Below are 23411 nucleotides of genomic sequence, written 5' to 3'. Positions count from 1 at the left end.
ATATAGCAATGGTAGGACAATAGACAGAAATTTCTTCATATTTGCACCATATCAAGTCATGGATATTGCAAAGCTTTTGCCCTAAAGCATTTAAGTCCATTCATAACAGACTATTTATTTATTTATTTCAACTTCCTCATCATACATACATGTATAAACGAGTTGGACAAAAGTAACAGGCATAAGACCTTTTCCTCGCTTTTGTTCAAGACAAAATAGAATTGCATAAACAAATCAACATTAATAATATATATGAATACAAAATGATGTTACATTGATGTAAACAAATAATCTCTCTGTCAGTCAGTCTTTTCCAGACTATGTAAACAAATGCAACACAAATATAACAATTACAAGCAACAACAAAAACGGACATGAATTGCATTTTTTAATCTTTATGACAAACATGACTCCATGAAGAAAACTAAAAAAAGATGCTAAAGAAATTACAGCCTTATACAGCTGTTTCTTTTGACAGAAAACAGGTGTCTTATTTGCTAATGTTTTGCATGTGAGCTAAAGTTTTAAATCTCTGTATTAGGAATCCCAGAATGTTATTTGTCATTTCTGATGGCATTTCCGATATTATTGCACTTAATCGCACCCAAATCTCTTGGTAGCCATTCCTTCAAGCAAAAATGCTGTATGTGATGAGATTTTTTTCCAACAGTTTTTAAATGTATTCATATTTACATTGCGGCTAATGTTACCTACCTAATTATTGATCAGATTATACTAAGTATTTTACACGGCCACCATTTCAAAAGAAAGGCACTTTGAAGAATCTCCAAAACACTTCTGCCATGACAGAGGCAGATTTTTATGAATACCGGTACTGTGATATCATTCTACCTTCGAGCCTTTCTCTGTAACAATGATGTAGGATTTTATGAGCAAAGCTACATTAGGTGATTTCTTACAAAAAGCTGTGGTTACCAGCTCAGACCTTCCCACAGGAGCTGGGTCCGTGAAATCTGTCCAGAAGGGCATGGAGAGTGCTTCCTGGGACCCTCTGGTGGCGTTCGATCATCTCCTCTATAGCATCATGGGTCTGGAACAATAGGTAAGGTGTAACGTTAAATATAGCATTACATGTTACATTTCACAATATATATTCACAACCTTCATTGGATCCTGATAATTTTTTGGTAGGTGGGAAGGGGTCATGAAATTGAAGGTTAACTGGACCCCTGGCTTTCTAAGGTACTGCAGCAGAACTCGCATCAGCTTTGGAGTTCCCAGAAGATTTGTTTGATATAACCGCTAGTTCACCTTTATCCGTGGGGTAACCTTTATCCATTGTATATGAAATCAGAGTACTTAGGGATATGAAGTCGATAGACGACTGTTTCAGACTGGAATAATATGAAAATGGTGCAATTTGAAACCAACGTCTGTCTACTAGATATATGTAAATGCCACATTTTTAAAAACAACGGATAAAAGTCACCATGTAAAGAAAGGTGAACTACCATTAACTGAATAAAAATGGCATTCCTTTGACCAAATAATCTCAAACATTGAGAACCCACCTTCTTAGCAAGTTCCTGAGCGGACAGGTTAGGATCATAGATAGGGTCTCCTATGTAGGTCCTGTAAGGTAATGAACTGTTTTAAGATATTTGCAAATGCAAGGTCTTAGCTAAACTAGGTGCTAGGTAATTTGCAAAACTTGTTTAGCAAATGCAAGGTCTAATCTAAACTAGCTGCTAGTAAATTTCCAAAATTTGAGACTCACTAATTTCATATTTCAAAAACTACTAACAGTACAACATCTACTAATCTTTAGAATGTTTGACTGACCTGAGTTTGACAGGAAATCCACCATAGATGAGGACAACAGGCATCCGGGTTTTCTCATACACCCACTCCAGGAAGGCTAGGTGTGAAACATGGTTAAATGGAATTCGATCTACTGGTTATAAACTATCTTAAACTTATAATCTTCAGAAGGAAAGCAGTTCCACTACATAAGTAGAATGATGCTAGTTGTAGATGTTACAAAGCCGGAAGCCATGTTTACAAGCAGATATGAAGACTTTATCAACGAAAAACAACTGCAGATTATGACACACAGTAATATCATAACGAATTACACGTCACATACAGTGGAATGAAGAAACTCCACAATGTTCAGAGATGTTAAAACTAAAAGAGTTTAAACACAAAGATATGATACATACGTATCCCGAATCGTGGGGTCCGGAAAACCTCGCGCAAATTTTCTGTGAACACTGGGAAGATAGGCTGCCGTGGAAAGAAGGAAAACAAAGTAAAAAGATGCTACCATTTTGAAGGGAATGGTACAGGTTCTTTTCTTTCCCATTTTGAATTACATAGGGTGTCTTCGTCTATCACAAAGGCCCCCATTCCACTAACGTTAGATAGCCACCGCTGAGCAACCCTTCAGCGACCAAAATTGTTTTTGTGTGACACTTGGTTTCATACTTGGTATATACTATTCAAATGTTAAGATAAAAAAAAAGACAATACAACATGGACATGTAAAAAAATCATTTGTAAAAATCTTCGACTGTAGTAATCTGTAAAATGTTTGTTCGTTCAGCACTTTCGCGGTCTCTATTGAAAAGGGAGAATAAGCGTCTATGTGTAGTTCTGGAGATTTGATAGAATTAGTAGACACTAAACTACGGACCAATCAACGCAAAAGTAACGAATTACGCAATCTGCTACAGTGGCCAATCAGTATCGCGGACAGCGATGACAGCTGTGGTGCGATGGCCTAATCAGCACCAAGGAGAGGGACGCAACCAAACTGATTGAAAGGGGGTGGAAGAGTCATCGGAAAGGTATGCGGATGACTCACCACGTCGGCTCTTTTAGCCACGTTTGCGAAGCCCATCCTGTGCTTCCAGATGAGGCGGTAGTGCTTGTCTCCGAACAGCGCCTCCCTCACGCCTCCCGGGGCCAGGGCCAGCAGGTTCCCGGCCTTCAGCAGCTGCACGCAGTGGTTAGGCTCGCCTCGGTTCACTCCCATCGCGTCCATCATAAACTTCAACCCTGATGAAAGGGAAAGGACCCCCCGTTACCTCACAGGGATTCTCTTGTGTAACATATACTGTAGCGGCATTTAGAGCTCACGCAATGCTATATGGCTGCATTTTCAGAAGCATGATCGGAACAGAAACTCCTATCGACACCTCGGTCGAGCCGGCGTCACACTGTCGGTGACATTTGACCGAATTTTTTGATCGTCAGAAGGTCAAGGAATTTTGAAATCACTAGAAAGTCAAGCGTATTTATCACCTTGAAAGCTACCATGTCCCATATCACGGGTCTCGGTTATCCTCCTTTGCAGACTTCGGGAGCGACATATTTTTATTTATTCATTTTGTGTGTGTGTGTGTGTGTGTGTGTGTGTGTGTGTGTGGCACTGATTCGTGATTTTCAACATCTGCGAAGGTTCTCTGTGCTAGTAAAGGAAATTTTACCGCAACCCGATCGCAAAACGAAAAAGCAGTTTGGTAAATCAGCTCCCCCTCTCGAGACTATGTCTCGGTGACCATGGACCGATCTCTGAAAATCCTGCAGTGATCGGGACGACACCGGCCTTATTACTACGGTAACCGAAAATGTCCATTAGAGCTCACGTACATGTACCCGTTTCGTGAGATATTTTTCTGTTGTGTGATAACGGCTTTATTTGAATGAAGTAAAAGTATGACTCCCTTCAACAGATATTGAAGAGCGGACACAACACATGTACCTGGAATACTGAACATGAACCGGTCGGTCATGGCACACAGCGGTCTGCCCTGGTCCAGGTTGATCCTCGCCATCATGTAGTAACAGTCCACAGGCAGGGTGCCGTGGTAGTACACAATCAGACCTGGACCGTCCTTTGGTAGCTTCTCATAGCCGTGAATCTCGTAACCTGTAAAAAAATGTTTTACTTAATATGACTTTAAGAGCTATTCATTTCCCATCTTCACCAAGCGAGTGTTATTGATATGAAAAATGATAATCAAGACGTGTGAAATTTTATCTCCCTCTAACACCCTGTTCCCCTCTACATGGATCGCCTTCAGAAAACACCATGTTATCATGGCAATAAACAGGAATGTTAACACACACTGCCCTGTGCTGGAATTTGTAAAGTTGAAGTAACTTTAACACTCGATGCCAATGTTAACGTTGAGTCAAATCATGAATCTTGCAACCTATAAAAAATGAGAAAATGTTTTACGTTTCATGACTTTAAAAGCTGTTCATCTCCCATCTTTGCCAGGTTAGCGTTATTGACATGAAAAACAACGTGACAAATTTACGAAAAAAAAAATGTTTTTTATCTCCCCCTAACCTCGCTCAAATAAACAACACGATATAAGCTGTCTGTAGCGATTAACCTGAATCAATCGTCCACGCACTCACCGTGCAAAATCTTTGCCTGGACTGCCCAAAAGGCAGAGACCGCGCACCGCGCCTTCTGCCAGATAGCGTTGCCGTCAAAAGGGTCCTTCAAGTTGTACATCTCACTGTAGAAGCGGATGATGATGGCATTTACGTACAGGGACCCCATGATGTACCACGGCACGATGAAGAGCACGGCTATGACACGGGGAAGGTAGTGGAGAAAGACGGCTCCCAAATCCACACCTTCCACGCCGACAAACTCCATAATGGCTCGCACGGTTGTCATGATGATGTGCAGTTGCTCTATGGTAACGGTGACGCTTTCCGTCCATGATAAGATGGTGATGTTTGTAAGGAGTTGTTCTGTGGTGGCGTTACAGAAGAGGCTGGACTCTGGAGCCGGGTGGAGTGACATGGTGGCTGTGGGGATAGGTGGAGACTAAAATGACTCGACGTCAAACAGGTCAAAACGTCTATATAAAGAGTTTGATAATACGATGTCTCGTTTGTCTTGAGAGAATGTATGATGCCACTCTTAAAGAACTACGTATACAGAAGAAAGTGTTTGTTTTAGATAGATATTAATTTTAGGAACTAAAGAATGCATACTACTTCAAATTATACGATCGAGTACTTGCAAGTCCCACGTGTATGAAAAGGTATTCAGTACTCAACTCCTCAAGTACTCTTTAATTAAATCAAGTAATGTCAGCCTATGGCTGAATACAATGTCTTTTACAAGGCATGACAAAAGTTAGCTTACAAAACCAATTTTAGGGGCGATGGTAATGTTAAAAACTCGTTTTGGTATGAGTTCCTTGATATTTTGTGAACAATTATCAAAGAAGGTCTACGTGTCGAACTTTCCGACACTGGGGACCCTGCCCTGTCACACTGCTACAACATTAGCTACTGTACCCAAACAAGGGGAGCTAATTTACTCAATCACAAAACATGCCCAGTTGCTTAAGTAACTTCTGTATGTGTATCTTTAAGTTATCACCTGCACGTCTTACCTTCACTAACGTCTATCACTGGACCTCTCTTGCAAACTTACCGTTTCATTATCAAAACAAAGTAATTGACTATTCGGCTGACGGGAGCTCGAGTACAAGTGGTTTGAAGTGTTGACTGTTTTGCTTCGCGGGGTCGACCCTCTTTATAAAGCTTACCTTCCACCGTCGACCTTCGAGACTGTTATTCGGAATGACCTTTGATCGACCTTGTTATCAACGGAGGCACGGAGTATAGAAATACTTTTTTAAAGAATATGTGTCCTTTTGATCGTGTATAGTCCCACGATCGTTGCTTCTTAAATGATTGATATGGCAATTTCTACATGTTTTGTCTAATGGATGTGATTGCATTGGCCGTTATTACGTCTACTCTCTCTTTGAGAATTTGAGTTTTGAGAATTTGAGCATGATATATGCTACTTGAGTTGACGTCCATAAATACAGCGCTCACGTAAATGTTTTAAGTGTTGTTATTCAGAGGCAGAGAAACAACCTTGTGTCCATGAACTAAGATAAGAAACCACGGTGATAAAACTGTACTGCTGTTAAACCCTTATAGGTCAGATAGCATAAATATAATTGTGTGCCACGCCCATAGTAGGATAACCACATATTCAGCTGATCATTTCAACATTACCCTACTTATCTTGTTACCATTTTGATATCTTCAAGTGCGTACAGTTCGAAACTGTAAAAGTTTAAACGTTAAAAAAGGGCTTAAAACGTCGACAGAAGCCAACATGTACAATGGACAGAACGCAACAAATTCACTTTTCTGTACTCTCAATCTAACATCCGTTCATTTGGTATATGATACAAGTACGTTGTGTTTTATGTAAGAAAGTACGATTGAGCCGTACATTTGAATCACGGGCCAGAGAAATAGCATAAAATGACACTGCAACCTACCTTCTAACACCGGAATGCCTTCCTCAAGCCAATATGTCTACGGTGATTGCGTTGTTTTTGCATGTGTTAGTGTAGTCCAACGTGCAGGTGGCATACAGGTCAAAGTTGTTCACCCAGTTCCACAGCACCCAGCTGCAGGAGGATCAAAGGTTCAATGCGTGGTAATCTAGGCATTCCATTCAACAATGACGTCATGGCATTGAATGTAAGGATTGCAATAAGGGAACAATTACTTTGTCGAGCATGTCTCTTCTCCGAACGACTTCGGAATATCCGCAGGGGAATATCACGGACACCACCAGAAGCTTTCGAAGATTGGTGGTGGTTCTATTGCACCCACGATATTTGAGTGACTCTTTTTCAATCGACAGACTGAAAACATGGACTTAATCATTCGCCATCCTCCTATGTGTCATAGACTCTTGCCGCGTGATAGTACAAGCAACGAGCGTTCAGAAGTAGTACTGAGATGTATTTCCTACTATCCCCCCACACATGAACGAAAGTTTCTATAACCTATTGAAAGTATGTCAAAAGTCATGGAAAGCAGCTTTGCCTATGTCATGCTACTGTGCTGTATAGAAACCAGCAGGGCTGACAATTGTAATTCAGAAAGACTAGCACACTTACTTTCAATGTCACTGGATAGCCTGCTTTATTTATGCATTCAAGCTTAATTTGACAGTTCCGAAAGTTCCATTTCAAGATAACAGGATACGAGACTACAAATATAGACTAGTGTTGCCCTCTATCGATAAGAAGTCTACCTGCAGCGTTAAGAAAGGCGACCAAATTCCCAAAGGACGGTGCTTGGTATACCGGTAGCATAATCATAATGTGTCAAAATCTTATCAGGTATGATTAACATGAAAAGTTCAATTATAGCTTTCAACAGTTGCATTTCACGAAACAACTTACAATTGCATGCCATTTTGTTTACTAAAAGCACATGAGAGTTTTTTTTTACTAAAGCGTCTCGGAGGGGAGAATTCGTCCATGAGTGTCGTGTGTGTATGTGTGCACACTTGTGTATGTGTTACATGATAATTCTGATGACATTTCAACAACTTCGACATCTCTGTGCTATTTCTGTAACCTTTGCCGTCATGTGCCATTTCTGCACGTGCATTGTTGTTTTAGTGCTATTTCAGCCCTTGTGTTTTCAGTCAGGCAGATAATCGTACGACAGTATTGCACGAGTTACATGGACTCCAGTCTGTCTGCAAGCCCATTATGAAGAACGAATGTAACTCGGGCTAAAGGGCCAATCGGCAAAATGAATATGCTGTATTAGACACCGACAACAAACGCCATCTATTATTAACAAGCCGGCCGTGATGACGCAAAGGTCGGGCGGAATCGTGGAGGAATTTACGCCATCCCGCCTCCCGTAGAGACCTCCGAAATCTGTCCGCCTGGCGGGACCTGGAATAGTAATACGACATTCAGATGGAGCAGGGCCACGGGCCACTTGCTCTGACCTATTCCAAACGTCAAACGGATTATTTATAAATGTCGGGACCGATCGTACAGTTCTTAGGTGGAGGGGTGGGGATGACAAAAGTACCGTAGTTTTCTTGCACGACATCTGTACACAGACCCATTACAGATCATTACAGGTTTACTACTAGTATTTTGTATCTTGTCATTGATGCTACTGTTTTTAACTCATATCGCTGTTTTCTTTTACATTGATACACGGTAGAAAACAATATGTCTATGTTAACATACAATAAAACCAACAACATTAATGTGTCAACACACACTGCCCTGTGCTTTGCTGACGTGTTTTGATGTTTCAATTTAAACACTCGTTGCAAATGTTAAAGTTGAGTCAAAGTACAATTTCACACCCAGAAATTGTGAAAGGCACAAAGATTTGTGCTGTCATAACGCTGTATATATCATATAAGGTACATTAAGTTTGTCACAGTTTAATACTTATTATGCTACAGATGTTCATTTGCATCCTCATCACAATGGATGAGGAAGATGCGAAGGGTTTATGCGAGTGCATCAAAACCTTGCTATCAATCCTCCATAACCATGGAAGTAAGGAAGAAATTGAAGTAATTTTCGGCCTTTCAGAGTTCTTTACATGTTTCTAACTAGGTCGACATGTTGTGTACATGTGTGCCCCTCCCCATCCCTCTCATTTCGTAATGCCGACGGCGAACAAACGATTGTCGCCAGTTGGCGGCCAGAAACAAAACGCTGTCTCGATAGCCATACCCATAAAGGTGTTCCCGGTGCGAACGAGCGCATTGCTGGTATGGCGGCATTCCGGACCGGTACTCCCGCTCCGGACGTCTCGCGTACCATCCCTCAAACTACAGCGGAGAGTTGCTATACCGGTCCTCCAGGCTTCCTAGCTCCAGGTCATCTTTAGCTTCGATCATGTTTTCGTTGTAACACGGATCAGAAACCACTGACCCGACTTTTCTTAAGATAATACAGGCGCCACATTTTTCCGATGCGCTAGCACAGCGCCCCGCAAGCTACCCATTTTGCTCGGTACCACGGCGCGGGAGGGATTGTAAAGTCAACCCAGAGAAGAGGCCTCTGTTTGTTAGGTAAGTGGATACAGTAAATTTACATTCAAGACTTTTACGTCATTTGACGTGATCACTAATTAACGACAAAGACTGGAGGTAAGGGTATGACAGGCGTTTAAAAGGAGGGCAGGCATGTGATGGGGAGAGGGCAGATATTGGCCATGTTCCACACCGATAGACCCCCACAAGGAGGACTTGATTACTTCGTAATTATTCCGCCTTTTGTTCGGGGCCCCTCGGTCTCAACCTTCATGTCCAGGGTATTACGACGGAATGTGTTCGTGTTCTATACAGCCCAGTTATCGTTGGCAATTATTTCCGTGTTGTCCTTGGACAACTGTTGGTTTTTCTCGTCGCATGCCGCATGCCATCGAGGAAGAGCTGGACCTTGGGTTTTGAGTTTCGCTGTCCCACTGCGTCCATATACTACTTCTAGTAGGTCATTTTCTATTTGACACAATGCCCTTGTGTGAATCCCCTTTTACTCATGTGGCCTTCGACTGTTGATCCAAATTTTCAACGGGCATAGGTTACCATTTGGCACCACTTGCTTTTTGGTTGGTTCTGCATAATTGGTCTTGCATATCAAGAGGCTATATGACACATGGTTCAATTGCCTACCAACAACTCGCCCCAGCGACCAACTGTAGGACAATGTCATGCAATGACGTCAAACGTACACTGTAAATAAACATTCGGTACCACTGTAAAACAAGTTCAGTGATAAAGTATTTTTCATTTGAAAGACGACACAATTAGAAGCGTTTATCGGCCCACGGTGGTACATGTAAATTGTGACACTTGCAACAGTCATCAGAACGATGTAAAAACAGAAAAAGCTTTTGGCTTTAGGCACAATTTCCAATGACGATTCCCAATTTTCAATGACGACGGTAAAATACAACTTTACTGGGATTTTCATGGCATACTGCCATGTGACTGCTTTTCATTTTCAGTGTGCCGTTTTCACCTTTGTTCTGTAGCATGAAAAGCTTTGTAATAGAATCCAGTATCACAATTGGACTGAACTGACCGCAGCCTGAACTCAACACCTATGCAAATAGCCATGAATCAAATACACAAAGTTTACGTTGTGCAGGTTCGCGACGTTTGGAGAAGTATACAAATAGAAGTACAGGTGGCAGTGTCCAATGTACATATGGTGTAACATACGGTCCGGACAGGTGCGTATATATACAGGTCAAGGATTGACCGAAGCTCTATTCTGTTGAAGAAGATGGTCAACAAAAATCCATCAGATCCACTGCCCCTTTACTGCGTGGAATAAACCACATTAGATTGACCTGGTGTGATATTGAGGACAATGGGTATAGGCACCCTGATTGCACTTTCAGGCGCTATGATTGTCCCGGGGTTGCCCAAATGAGCACTTCGCTTTAATGCGATTGGATATTTCCCCCACTTTCCCCTGGAAGAGGTTTGGCAAAATATCATCGGGTCGTGGTTTTATATGTCAAAGTGGGATCGAGAACAATCCTATTACGTGTAAGCTATGCAGAGATGACATCGCCTAGAATCTGAGCCAGGCAGACTCCAGACTTCAGCTACCGATAGATGACAATTTGGACCGAGCAATATCTCTCACAGCACGGTGGGTTTACAGAACATTCATTCAACATCGTGGCATGGTATTCTAGTATAGTATTAGTGACGCTATTTTCAGTGTACTACGGCTGATTTTTCTGCCATGACAGTCTTGTTACTGCACGTCGATTGTCCTATACATTCAATCATCAAAGTGGTAAGTGGCAAGACCAACGTATATATTCTCTAGATGCACTGTGATGTGATTTATCAGTATAGGCTTGCCAGGAGTGTCTATGTGAAGGAAGGCGATGATTCGAATGTGGTACATTGAATGTATAGGCACGTAAGATTGCTCAGGTGGACTGAAACTCGCCCCTTCTGTATGTATTCTCTGCTCTAAATTTGATTGAACGGACCAGACCCACCCTAATGTGGATTTCCCCACCGCCCATTAATTGGCGACGTGCTCAATAACATTATATTGAATTACTGCTCAAATCGCATTAGCAGGGGTGGTGAAATGGCAGCTCCGAGAAATTTCCACTCTTCGGCCAATACGATCTGTCTGTAGGGATTATGTATATATGACCCAGGAAGGGAGAGAGACAGAATACTTTCCAAGCAGAAATTCAGCTCCAGTATTTTGACGTGTTTTAGGCGTTTTAATCGGACTTTCTATTTTGTACTGTTTACTTAATGTCTTTCAGCCTTAAAGAAGACAGCACAAAATAGCAAGCCCAATACAATGTAAACGCCTGAAAATAATCTCCAAGCAGATTCTACGGTAGCATAAGATAGTATCAAAAGCTGCCAGAGGAGTGAAGCCGGCTTAGGAGTGTGTTTGGCTACCGGAGAAATGGACTCATTTTGGCTGACTACACTCCTTGGCCAGTTTAGTACTATCTTATGATTATGCCGTTGTAGGATATGCTTGGAGATTAGCTTAAAACACGCTCAAAACTGCCTGAGCCGAACCTCTACTTGGAGAGTAGGGAGAGAGAGCAGAAGGGAACACCTTTCATTATCTCTGACTTGGTTCTGGACTCAACAAAGATGATACACGGAATTAACAATTTGCAATTAACTATCAATTTGTTGATTGACGAAACTGCCTAGGCCTATTCCAGAAACTTCAATTTTCTCTAGATATTGAAAACTCCATGCTTTATTAATTGATTATTGAAGACTTAGGATACAAAATAATCCATGGCAAATGTTGATAGAATACTAATTGGATCAGCGGCGTTTTGCCTCGCCTGACCGAGTTTGACCCTGCATGACCCCGCCTGATGATCAGTGGCGACGCGCTCAATAATATCCTATTGAATTACCATCCCGATCACATTAGGGACGATGTGAGATGCCCCTGCACTAATCAGGTATTCACCAGGATAACGGACCACAAGGAAATGCCCAATCACTCCTAGTCCTAGCTTGTACCATCTATTTGTTCTCTGAGAATTAGATGGTGAAGATTGCTAATGTGCGGGATGTCGGGGAAGATGTTTCAGGAGGCAGTAGATTGCTCTCGGCCAGACCTAAGGCCATGTTGATTTGATTATATGGATGACATCATCTGGGAATCCCAAAAACTTATGTGGGTGGGTGAATAAAAAAGTTTCACCAAGAAAAGTTGCCTTATGAATTCTAAGTGGTCAGTGAGGTTGAACATACGGCTGAACACACAGAATATCATAAAACGTTACCGAACAACGGATTCTTCGAATTCATCTTTGTCCTTTCACATTTTTTTTGGACCTTAGAACATCCTATGACATTAGTATACGTTTTCCGATATTTTTTTCGCAATCCACTGCATATATTTGCTTATCAAAGGTTGCTTATTATTTGCTTTTTACGATTTAGAGTAAATTGTTGAAAACTGTTTCTATTCATTTTTGGAAACGGCCAAAAATTATAGCGCGCGGATGTCACCCATATAATCATTCAACATGGACTAACCTGGCTACCGTGAACGTCTGATAACTCCTGTGATGTCGCGCCAAATCTTGGTACAATTACGTTCTCAAGATTCTTCTGCTCTCATCTAGGCCTGTCCAATATAGTTTCTGTTGTGGCTAATGGTCTCAGCAGAGAAGCAAGGAACAGAAGCCAAAAGGCTAAAATTGCGACAAAACGCTTTCTCAATTCAGTTTTTTTTGGGTGAGTGGGGCTCATTTAAAAAACGCGAGAGCTAAATAATGCAGTACCAAGCAATATCGTACAGAGGAGCTGTTTCGCCAGTTAAGATTGAGACTTATACTCTTAGTGGTCTTACATACCGTTTATGCATTAATATTCCAGGCATGTCCAATATTGCAAAGAAATCTGTGAAGTTTCCGACTCCGACCGCCGTGTAACATGTTGAGGGAGAGAAGCATCTTGCCAATACTAGTAGCAATAATGTAATTTTATCGATATCGTTTACAGCGCGACAACAATTAGAAGGATAACTTTTGAAGATGTTCTCTGAAATTGACGAATTTTGTACTTTGCATTATTTTGAGAAACGTTACAAATTATATCGTCTCAGAGAGGTGCTTCCTTGTAGTGTAGTTTTCATTACAGAAGCTGCACAAAGTGGTTGGTTGTCAGACGTGATAGACTGGTGACTGCTGTAAGGGTTTGGATACGCGGTGTATCTTTGACGTCAATTCTTATTCATATTCAGGCATGGTGTTCAAAGACGGCAAACGTTCTTTATCATTTACCGAATTCAAAACCTCTCTTAAAGCTGCGACAACGAACAAAACAAAATCCATGTACAGAATAAGCTTATCTCATTACCTCAACCGCAGATGAAATCGCCATGTTTTTTTTTAGTTTTTTTTTAACAAAATTACTTTTCCTGCAGAACATTTTTCTTGTATTTCCGCTAGTAGAATCCTGTTTGCGTGGAAAATTAATCGCCATGGCTTGGCAACGTCGACTTTTGGATGCAACTGAGTTATAAAGATTTCCGGTAAAGGTTAACTAAACATCGGCGGGAGTAACTGGGCCTTTCAGCGGGAGCTGGACAAATTAAGACGGATGGATGGAAGGGTCATTCTTCGCTGACTGCGTCAGTTGTGTTCCCACGGGCGCTGGTGTTCAACTGCGCCGCTTATTCAGCGCTATGGATTTGAACAAATAAGGGGAACCAAGCCTCGGGCCAAACATATTCTTTAGCTATATTCAGTACATTCCTACGCTCTTCAGCATGCAAAGTTTGCACTTTGTATCCCGCTCCTGGAGGACAAGGATTTCTAGAATACTGCTGGAGAGGGTAGCTAGGTAGCGGGTAAATGTTCCTCAATGTTGCACGTATTGGTCGCTCGATTGATAGGAAAAGTCCACGACCTTTGCTTTATCCGCGCCTTTGAACATTGTTGGCTACAGTATTTGACTGGGTGAATTGTGTGTGTTTGTGTGTGTGTGTGTGCTTGTTTGTTTACAGTTGGATGGGGACCTCCTCTATATTCGGCTTCTGTTGCTCCTTATGCAGATTGTTTTGATGCCATCCCTACATGGGCACGGTTTAAATTGTGGTGACGATATGTCAATCAAGCCTTGAAGCTTTTCACTCAACGTTTTTTTATTCTCCCTTCCAGTCGGTGGTCGATGTCGGGCGACAACAACCCACAAACGTCCTGGCCAACGATTCGTCCCCGAAAGCGATGCCACATTGAATGTCCAGAAAGAGTCCCTTAAGATTCCAGCCCCCATACTACACTTTGGGAGATGAAAGGACGACGATAACAGGGACGACTTTCAGTGGGCGGAACTGTGTAGCGTTGTGTGGGCTGTGAATACCGCTATTGTATTACTGACCAGAACGGACACTTTCCATCTGGTTCCGGCAGACAGCGTAGGTCAAAGCCGGGGACAGATTTGCTTCAGGACTCCTCAGTTTTAAGCTAGTCAAACCAACCAAAGCAGAATGGCATCGCGACTGTTGCTACAGATTCTACCTCTCCTGATGTTCGTGTGGTCGTCTGTTGACGCCGCCACGTCAGTCGTCACGACGTCAGCGGGACAGGTTCGTGGACTTGAGCTTGACGTCTTAGGAAGGAAGGTCAACGCATACTTGGGAATTCCTTTCGCCAAGCCTCCCGTGGGAGACCTGAGGTTCCGAGCACCGGAGCCTGTGGAGTCATGGACCGGCGTGTACGAGGCCACACAGTACGTATAAATGTTTCCTCGGAAATTGTATGGGTTGTGGCAAACAAATCGGAAAAAATTGATATGAAAATAGTTGTAGATACGGCGATATCCTATCAACCACGAATTTTAGTCAGTTTTGACAAGGTTTCAATCTCCTAGGCTTAGGTCACATTTAAAACCTTTCATGTATACCTAGAAGTATACAGAAATCATGCAAATGAATCTTGTCTTGACATTTTGTGTATTTTGATGCATTTTGTATCATACTTTTCGATCACGAAAGCTGCCCGGCCGGGCCCCGGTTTGCAAATGTGACCCAAGCCTTAGCTTTGTCCATGAGAATAATCTAACGATGAATGAGTATTCTTGGCGAATTGTCGTCTGTTGAAAATGACTGAAATCCTAAAAGTAGTACTTTACAAGCGATACAACTGAATTATAAATAAACGTAAACATATAGCACATAGGAATGTTGAATAGATTAACATGGGACATAACAGAATAACAAAAAAAAAAAACTAAAACTAGTACTAGAAGATGTATATGTCGCTGGTACCGTTAAAAAAACCCTAATTACTATGTTTTCTATAGGTTCCCTAACTCCTGTGTGCTGGCACCCGATGAGGCCTTTCCCGGGTTCCATGGTGCAGAGATGTGGAACCCCAACACGCCCATCAGCGAGGACTGCCTGTACCTGAACGTGTGGCAGCCAACACCCGCACCTACAGGAGCAACCGTCCTGGTCTGGATCTACGGAGGAGGTTTCTTCTCGTGAGTATCTTGAAGATTCATTTGGGGAACTAACGTAAGACGTAATATGTGGACAACTTTGTAACGCTGAACCACACTGCCGGGAGGGTGGGGTGCTACCGTAGAGTAGAGTAGAGTAGAGAAGAGTAAGGTGGTTTCAGCCAGGTATGAAGCTGTGTATACTCTCCTAGCAGAGGTTTGTGGGGAAAATGGTGACCTTTTCCTTATGAAACTTGAGGGGAAAATCGTGACCTTTTCCTTATATGCAGTCTTTTTCGATGGCTGATGAAAAAGACGGCACATAAGACCAATGTAAGGAAAAGGTAACGATTATCCCCATAAACCTCTGCTTGGAGTAGCTGTATAGGAATTGATTTGCTGCATTCAAAAGGAAAAGGAACTCGGAGGCTTGACCTTGTTCGATAAAGAATGTGCCACAAAATCACATGAAACCAGAATTACGTTACCCCGTCCGACTTTCCTATCACAAATTTTGGATACCTATACCAGATGTTGCTTGATGTGAGGTGTGAACTCTTCGTTACCTTTCATTAGAAAACTCTGAATAGGACAAACAGGGACAAAGTTCGAATTCAGTTCAGGGAGAAAATGGAAGCAGCTTGGAATGTTGGCGAACACGAAAACAAATTTATATTCTGTTGCCGTCCGTTTCAGGGGCACGTCGTCTTTAGATGTGTACGACGGGAGATACCTGGCCCGCATGGAGGATGTCGTTGTGGTGTCCATGAACTATCGGCTCGGTGCCCTCGGGTTCCTGTACAGCGGGTCAGAAGCCGCGCCCGGGAATGTAGGACTCCTGGATCAACATCTTGCGCTGCTGTGGGTTCAACAAAACGTCCACGCGTTCGGAGGGGACCCGGCGAAGGTCACCATATTTGGAGAGAGCGCAGGCGCTGCGAGCGTGAATTTCCACATGATCTCTCCGATGAGCAGGAATCTGTTCCAGAGAGCAATCATGCAGAGCGCGTCCGCCCTCGCTCCCTGGGCCGTGAGACCTAGCGAACAAGCCCGGAAACGCACCAAAGCCCTGGCCATAGATATCGGGTGCTCAGCAGAGGAGGAGGACATGGATGCACTCGTGGCCTGCCTGAGGGATGTCCCTGCGCAGACTATCCTGGACCACGAATGGAATGTTGTAGACTTGACCGGCGCACACTTCCTTGCTGACATCCCCTTCCCTCCAATCAAGGATGGAAGCTTCCTTACAGAAGATCCTGCCGAGGTTTACGAGAAAGGTACCTTCAAAGACATTGATATCCTCGTTGGGTTCGTCAAGAACGAGGGGAATTTCTGGTTAGTGTACGGAGTTCCCGGTTTCAGCAAGGATACGGATAGCATCATCGACAGGGAAACGTTTGTGGGAGACATAGGGTTTTGCCATCCCTGGTTGAACGACATTACGGTCGAGGCTACTGCGTTTGAGTATACGGATTGGCTACACATGGACCAAGACACCATGTACCGAGATGCACTGGATAGCGTCTTCGGGGACTACTTCTTCGTCTGTCCGACAACAGCCGTGGGGAAGGGCCACATCAACCACGGCAGGACAGCATATGTGTACGAGTTCGCGCAGGTGGCCTCCAACTTGGCGTGGCCACACTGGATGGGCGCCATGCACGGGTACGAGATAGAGTTCATCTTCGGGCTCCCTATCGATCCGAAGTGGAACTACACCGCAGAGGAAGGGGAACTCGCTCGCAGGATGATGCGGTACTGGACCAACTTCGCTAGGACTGGGTAGGTGGTATTTAATGTCGTCTCTTATCACAACGGTATTTTACGTCTCCATCTCTATTACGGTATGTTTGAAAGTATTATATGTGTAGTACTAGTAATCAACAGGGAAGTCTTTAAAACATTTTATAGCATCATGAAATATACAATCATGTATTTGGGAGTCCTTCATTCAATACATACAGACATTTCTGATTATCCTTCAACGTACGCAGTAGCTTCCGTGATCAGTTTTCTCAGATTAAGACAATGTTATATCAGTTTGTATAACAAAGTTTATTTCTGAACAACCAAATGGTTTAAGTCAACGTTTCGGTGACTGTATTTTATTCATTCTCGGGGCGATATTGACTGGTTGTACTTCGCGCTGCAGCTAGGTGTCGCTGCTGCACTGTGCAGAATGCGGTCCCAAACGTGACTGAGTTTATATCAGGGAGAAGGCAGTCACCTAAAAGTCGGTTAAGTTGATTGTGTAGGTACACAGCAGCTATTACATATTTTCTATTTTAACAGTAACCCAAACAAGAGGTCATTACATATTTTCTATTTTAACAGTAACCCAAACAAGAGGTCACCTGACGATACGACCGATGACATATGGCGGCCATACACAGAGGAGGGGCGGGAATACATAATCCTGGATACCGACGGAACCCGGATGTTGAGCGGTCCGAAGAGCAAGCAGTGTGCATTCTGGGAACGGTACATGCCTAGCCTTCAGAAGGAAACAGGTAAGGGGAAGCACTGCGAAGCGTACAGATACTTTAGGTAGTTTATAGTGCCGATTGGTACAGACGTTTTTGCCAGCTGCAGGGATGTTGTCATTATCATCAAGTACGACTGATCAGATTTAACTGACAAAATTGAATTATGCTTGGTGCATTTCTAATAAAGAAACATTTACATCTCTTAACCCATCTGTAGACCACCTGTTAAGACAAGCAAAACGACAGAAAATATCACAATGTCCTGAGATGGAATGTCAAAGGAGTTTTGAAAGCGGTCAAAGGACTTTTGAGAACCTTTGGTCCTTGAAAGAAGGTAAGGTACACATAGCCAGAGTAGCTAAATGGGGTGAAGGGTGACTAGCCTAGAAGGTATGTCCTATACGCACTGATAGTACTCTTGACTCAAAAACACAGTTTCAAGAAAGTAGCCAGAATAAATTTGCCTGGTGCCTAGTGCCATTGTTCATTCTGTGTTTAAATCAAATTGATACATTATAGTAAGCGATAGTGATTACAGTGAATTAGCATTACCTGCTAATGTAGCAATTGTGTAGAAACACACAGCACAAAATTAACTATTGACAGTGTCTTTCTTTCTTTCTTTCTTTCTTCCAGACGATCTTATTAACGATGCCGAACCCTGTAGTTCCGGAGGTCGGTCCTGGCGTTCGGAGGGAGTAGCAAAGTTCAGCAGTTTAGCGGCGGTTTTCGCGGTTTTGGTTGCACATCGGCTGCAAGTGTTTGGACATTAAGTGGACATGCAGCTAGCTGCATGTGTTGTCTAAAGTTTAGTACTGAGTTCTGATCGTCAACGTAGCCATTCCCGTCTCGGACAGAGCATCACCATCGGGTACACACGGGAGTGGCTGTAGCCGTGTACAGAGTACAGACTATGGAAAACAGGAGGCAGATTTTGAGACATACTTTAACAGAATATATACAAACAGTTTGATAACAAATATATGATATCTAGTAAATTAACAGAAGAAAGCTGTGTTTAGATAACTTATGATAATGTATGAAAAGATACACAATCTATCACTCGAACACCCTGTCAAAGCAATAACAACTATGTGCAATTTTTGGGTAACTTCAATCTGATTTCTTAACATTTACAGACAGCAGGATACTAAATTGAAATTGACGGAAGAAACCGTACAATTGTTCTATTGTTGTGGGACTATGAAATAATTGCTGATATTTGAGGTTGTAGTGATTATTACACATGTATAAGGAAACAGTTAAAATGTATATTGAACAGATGAATCCAATGGGAGCAAAAATGGGAGGCGTGACTTCCGATGAGTTATGATGTCTTAGTATTGTCCCATTTTCACACTCTGAATAACTAGGATTGAAAACTATATCTCTATGCCCCCTTTCATCAGACGACGATTGCTAATAAGCGACCATACAATTGGATTTTTGTAACCCCTGATTTTGTAATTGGAATATGATGCACAATGCAAAGGTCTTATTTGAAATACGACGAAACACACAAAACGTAAAAAACTTCTTGAACTATGAACTATGAACTCTGAGCTATCTGTCAAACCGTTATTTTCGCTTTGTTGTCGTTGCACGATCGCAGCTCGGTCACAGCTCGGTCGCAGCTCAGTCGCAGCTCGGTCGCAGCTTCTAATTGAAAGGGTGCATTTGCATGAATCCAGATAAATTGGCCTGACGTTGTTTTGCCACCACCTGTCCTTAGGGGCAAGAGACAATTTGTTGTTCTTAGACAATTATTTATCATAATTTGTACATGTTTTGATAGATCCAATGGATCCCGGAATTTTCATATGTTGTAACAAGAGTTCGTAGAACCCTTACCTCTATTGAATAATCAACTGAGTTTGAAAAGTGAAGTAATTGTACATTTTTGTGAAAGTTTGTTAAATTTCAACAGTTTGATCTCTTTCTGATGTTCGTCTCTTCCTGATGTTCATGTGTTATACTATTTATTTTGATAATGTTATAACTATGCTAAATTGGAATCACCCATCATTAATGTGATACGATATTTTCTTGTTCATCATGCGAAAGAGACCTTCATTTTCATAATCTACATCTATTGATGACCCCTTTCCCAACCATTGTCTGCCTATCGATCACATTACAACATTGTATAATAAGTATATTATCATAAATTATGCAAATTTTGCCCTCGTGTGCATAATTTATCTATAAATAGTCGTCTTTTTCAACTTCATTATTGTAAGTGTTTGTTCCTATCATAAAACGCAGTATACAAATAATGTTTCCTCATTAACTACGCGAATTGTGTACTGATTTGTATAACTTTGCATGTTTTTCATAACAATAGCTATATGCTACTGAAAACCAATCACACCAATTCATCAACATAATCTTTATGTGCATGTGCGAACACACATACAAAGTCGAGAACATTACCACCCGGTGAAGTGAAGATGACATGTTCCTAATGAGCGCATGTCCTGAAGCCTGTCTTTCCATCAACCAGGATATCTCCAAGCAGATGTTGGGACGTAAAACCGTTACATTTGGGTTACCGTTTAAGAAAACGGGCTGAGGAGAAAGTAACGACCAGACTCCTAACATCTGCTTAGAAATAACCCAATTCTGGAGGAACAGGTCATAAGAACAATTGGCTCGCATGGAAGAGTTTCTTTACAAAACAGGATTGTATATTATCAACATGAGGTTACGTCTCTTGCAATTGCATGTTAAAAAAATCTATGTACCTTCTTGGGAATTAGTGGTGTATTCTAGAAATTCTCACTGCATTCCAGATATTTGTTTCTATTTTTGTGGCTGTACTGAATGATTTTGTCATGCTCAAAAATTTCGAGGTGCATTTGAGGTGGAGAAATATCGAACGACATTCAAAGTGTATTTCTAACTATTCTAACTGCAGTACGACCGCATTTTAAGGCATTACAACATTATTCGAAACATTCTGATCTCATTCGATGGAAAACCGGCCACAAGATTGGACACAAGTATTTGGACTGTAGTGAGAATTTCTAGAATGCACTACAAATATACAAGAAATTTAACTTAGGCCACAGCAAGTAAATTTTATGGATGACATCAGCGCGCGCATTAATTTCCACCTGATTTCAGAAAAAAAAAACAAGAATTTTTTTCCTCTTCGGGGATGGTCAGATTGACCAAAATTGACAAACATGTTGTGTTGTAGCCTAAGAATCATACTTGTAGATGTGACACTAGGGAGGTAGCTATGACTATAGTTGCAGAAGTGAAACTTGTTGGATAGTTGTAAAAGTGCCACCAATATGGAAGCCATGGTTGTAATTGCCAGCTTGACAAGTGATACCAGTGTACCACACTAGTATCACTTTTACTACACTAGTTCACTTCTTTGATACAGGAATGCATGCCTTGTTAGTTGTGATGCCATGTTTTGTCACTCCAAATCTTGTTACGACGTTTATGGTGTCTATGTTGAACATTTAGCTATCTTGTTTTTTAAACCAATCTTGTTTTTTTTTCGCTCTATCTCATTATTTTTGCACTCTGCATAGGATGTCATCCATAAAATTTATTTGCTGTGGCCTTAGAGGGCATCCCGCTTCTCGTGTGAAGTGGTATTCGGTCCATTTGGAATTCCCACCGGAATGTGGCACGAATTTTGCAAATACTTCATTCCGGCTGGTTCTGCTTGATTCCTGCTGATTCGGGTTCAGCTTATTCACACCACCCCAACTCGGTCAGACTTGGTAGAATCGAGGACGAGCCCGGGTCGTGGAGCATCCTGATCCTAATCGTAACAACCCGCGGACATGCGCGCGATCGCCAGGAAACATCCGATAGAATTAGAGGTCTTCGACCTTTCCGTTCACCCCACTTCAATCAGGAGACCGCAGAAGAAGGTGAGATCGATTAAGATAGCAGAGTTGGATAGAGTCAGTCCAGGGGCTTTCCGAGAAGGAAAGCTCTACAGAGCTTTTCAACGATGGTTGCTCGTAGAGCCCCAATTGGATTTTCCTGATGGAGGAAATGCCTTCATTGAGTTTATTGAGATGCTCTTTAGCTCAGATTGAGCTAATCTTCCAGGGATGATACAATAAGTGTGTCATACAGTGATGTATACAGTATATACAAATACATAAACAGATACAATAACATACACTCAGATACAGATCAGATGTACATACAAATACATACATAAAGTCTAAAATCACGAGTGAGGTCAGAGGGCACGTCCTTCGAGGCAGAGCCTTCATCTTAAACTCGAGTCACTCAGAATGATCTCTCCTCCACTACATGAGACCCCAGGGATCGATATGATTATTTCATATCATAAATTTTGTATCAGAAATAATTGTCATATAAGAGTCATATGGAAGCAGTAGTGACATTAAGATACATTATTGATGACTTGATGCAATCTCTGAGTCAAGATTGGAGTGGTTGATCCTAACCGTTTCTATTTATTTATTTATTAAACTTTACAGAAAAAGTTCTGCGAGGTGTGGGTAACAGGATATACCTTTACATGACCCACACCTCCAGCAACAGTTAAAATCATAACAATTTTCCGTTGAATAACTGTTGGTTTGTGCTAATGCTTCAACTTCACTCAAAAGGCTTGTTATAAAATGTGATAGTTACTATTTATGGTCAATGATTGATGGCATTCCATCCATTTTCTATTCATTTTAGTGGCGGCTGACCTTGAAAATACATATCGTACTGTAGAGTTTCCGTCGTTAGAATTGGCAAACAGATTCATATGTTTTGATAAAACATAGTTTAACTTAACATCATTAAATGACTCTAAATGTCAAAAGAATAAGAAAAAGAAATATTCTATAAAAACAGCATTTATTCACGATCCTTATCGAAGTGATATTGCGTTGATGACGGCTTAATGTACCTTTAATGGACCTACATTGGCAATGAGGTTATCCTACATAAAGGGCGACAGCATCACTGCATACAACGTTTTGCTACAGTATCGTTTGACTTGTCACCACCCTTCCTGCTAAACACAATTGCAAAGGTAACGCCTTCCTACCAAACCAAAAGTACCACGATCTAATTTGGGTATCTTATCTTACTATCTCACCTGCAATGACAGTCGATCTTTACAAATCGTTACTCGAAACTTAAACAATTATATTATCCACCACTAGTTTAGATTACATCTGCTGTGTATATTGACCACTTTCGTTAACCAGAAGTGACAAGCCATCTGTCTTATGTTTTTTTGTCGCATAAAAGACGTTTTCTGCAAGATACCTACCTTCAGTCAGTATGTTCAATTAACAATTCCCTTGGGCATGGAGCAGGCAATATGTGTTAGACATTGCTATCGGTGTAACTTACCAGTGACTCGCTAAACACAATTGCAAAGGTAACGCCTTCGTACCAAACCAAAAGAACCACTATCTAATTTGCGTATCTTATCTTACTATGATCTCACCTGCAATGACAGTCGATCTTTACAAATCGTTACTCGAAACTTAAACAATTATATTATCCACCACTAGTTGAGATTACATCTGCTGTGTATATTGACGACTTTCATCAACCAGAAGTGACAAGCCATCTGTTTTATGTTTTTTTTTTTTTTTGTCGCATAAAAGACGTTTTCTGCAAGATACCTACCTTCAGTCAGTATG

The 23411-nt window shown here is 41.7% G+C and overlaps 2 protein-coding genes across 5 annotated transcripts; one reads left to right on the top strand and one right to left on the bottom strand.

The window, feature by feature from the left end:
- Window positions 1-141: 141 nt before the first annotated feature.
- LOC118408250 (transmembrane protein 68-like) lies at window positions 142-6457 on the bottom strand. The gene is made up of 8 exons (XM_035808911.1): window positions 6300-6457; window positions 4393-4794; window positions 3728-3895; window positions 2828-3021; window positions 2184-2247; window positions 1804-1879; window positions 1533-1593; window positions 142-1051 (listed from the first exon to the last, which is right to left on the bottom strand). Exons 2-8 carry the CDS (start codon window positions 4787-4789, stop codon window positions 941-943), a joined length of 1071 nt encoding a protein of 356 aa, XP_035664804.1. The 5' UTR covers window positions 4790-4794; window positions 6300-6457; the 3' UTR covers window positions 142-940.
- LOC118408215 (cholinesterase 1) lies at window positions 957-19941 on the top strand. Of its 4 annotated transcripts, none has more exons than XM_035808880.1 (6): window positions 957-1063; window positions 13993-14563; window positions 15137-15316; window positions 15971-17056; window positions 17609-17784; window positions 17978-18144. In XM_035808880.1, exons 2-6 carry the CDS (start codon window positions 14322-14324, stop codon window positions 18136-18138), a joined length of 1845 nt encoding a protein of 614 aa, XP_035664773.1. In that variant the 5' UTR covers window positions 957-1063; window positions 13993-14321; the 3' UTR covers window positions 18139-18144. The 4 variants fall into 4 exon arrangements, with proteins under 4 accessions (XP_035664773.1, XP_035664756.1, XP_035664782.1 ...); XM_035808863.1 differs by lacking the exon at window positions 957-1063 and adding an exon at window positions 8576-8872; XM_035808889.1 differs by lacking the exons at window positions 957-1063; window positions 17978-18144 and adding exons at window positions 8583-8872; window positions 18397-19941.
- The last annotated feature ends 3470 nt before the right edge of the window (window positions 19942-23411 follow it).

Source organism: Branchiostoma floridae, chromosome 2 (assembly GCF_000003815.2).
Source record: "Branchiostoma floridae strain S238N-H82 chromosome 2, Bfl_VNyyK, whole genome shotgun sequence".
Lineage (NCBI taxonomy): Eukaryota > Metazoa > Chordata > Leptocardii > Amphioxiformes > Branchiostomatidae > Branchiostoma > Branchiostoma floridae.
This window is presented reverse-complemented; position numbering and strand designations above follow the sequence as displayed.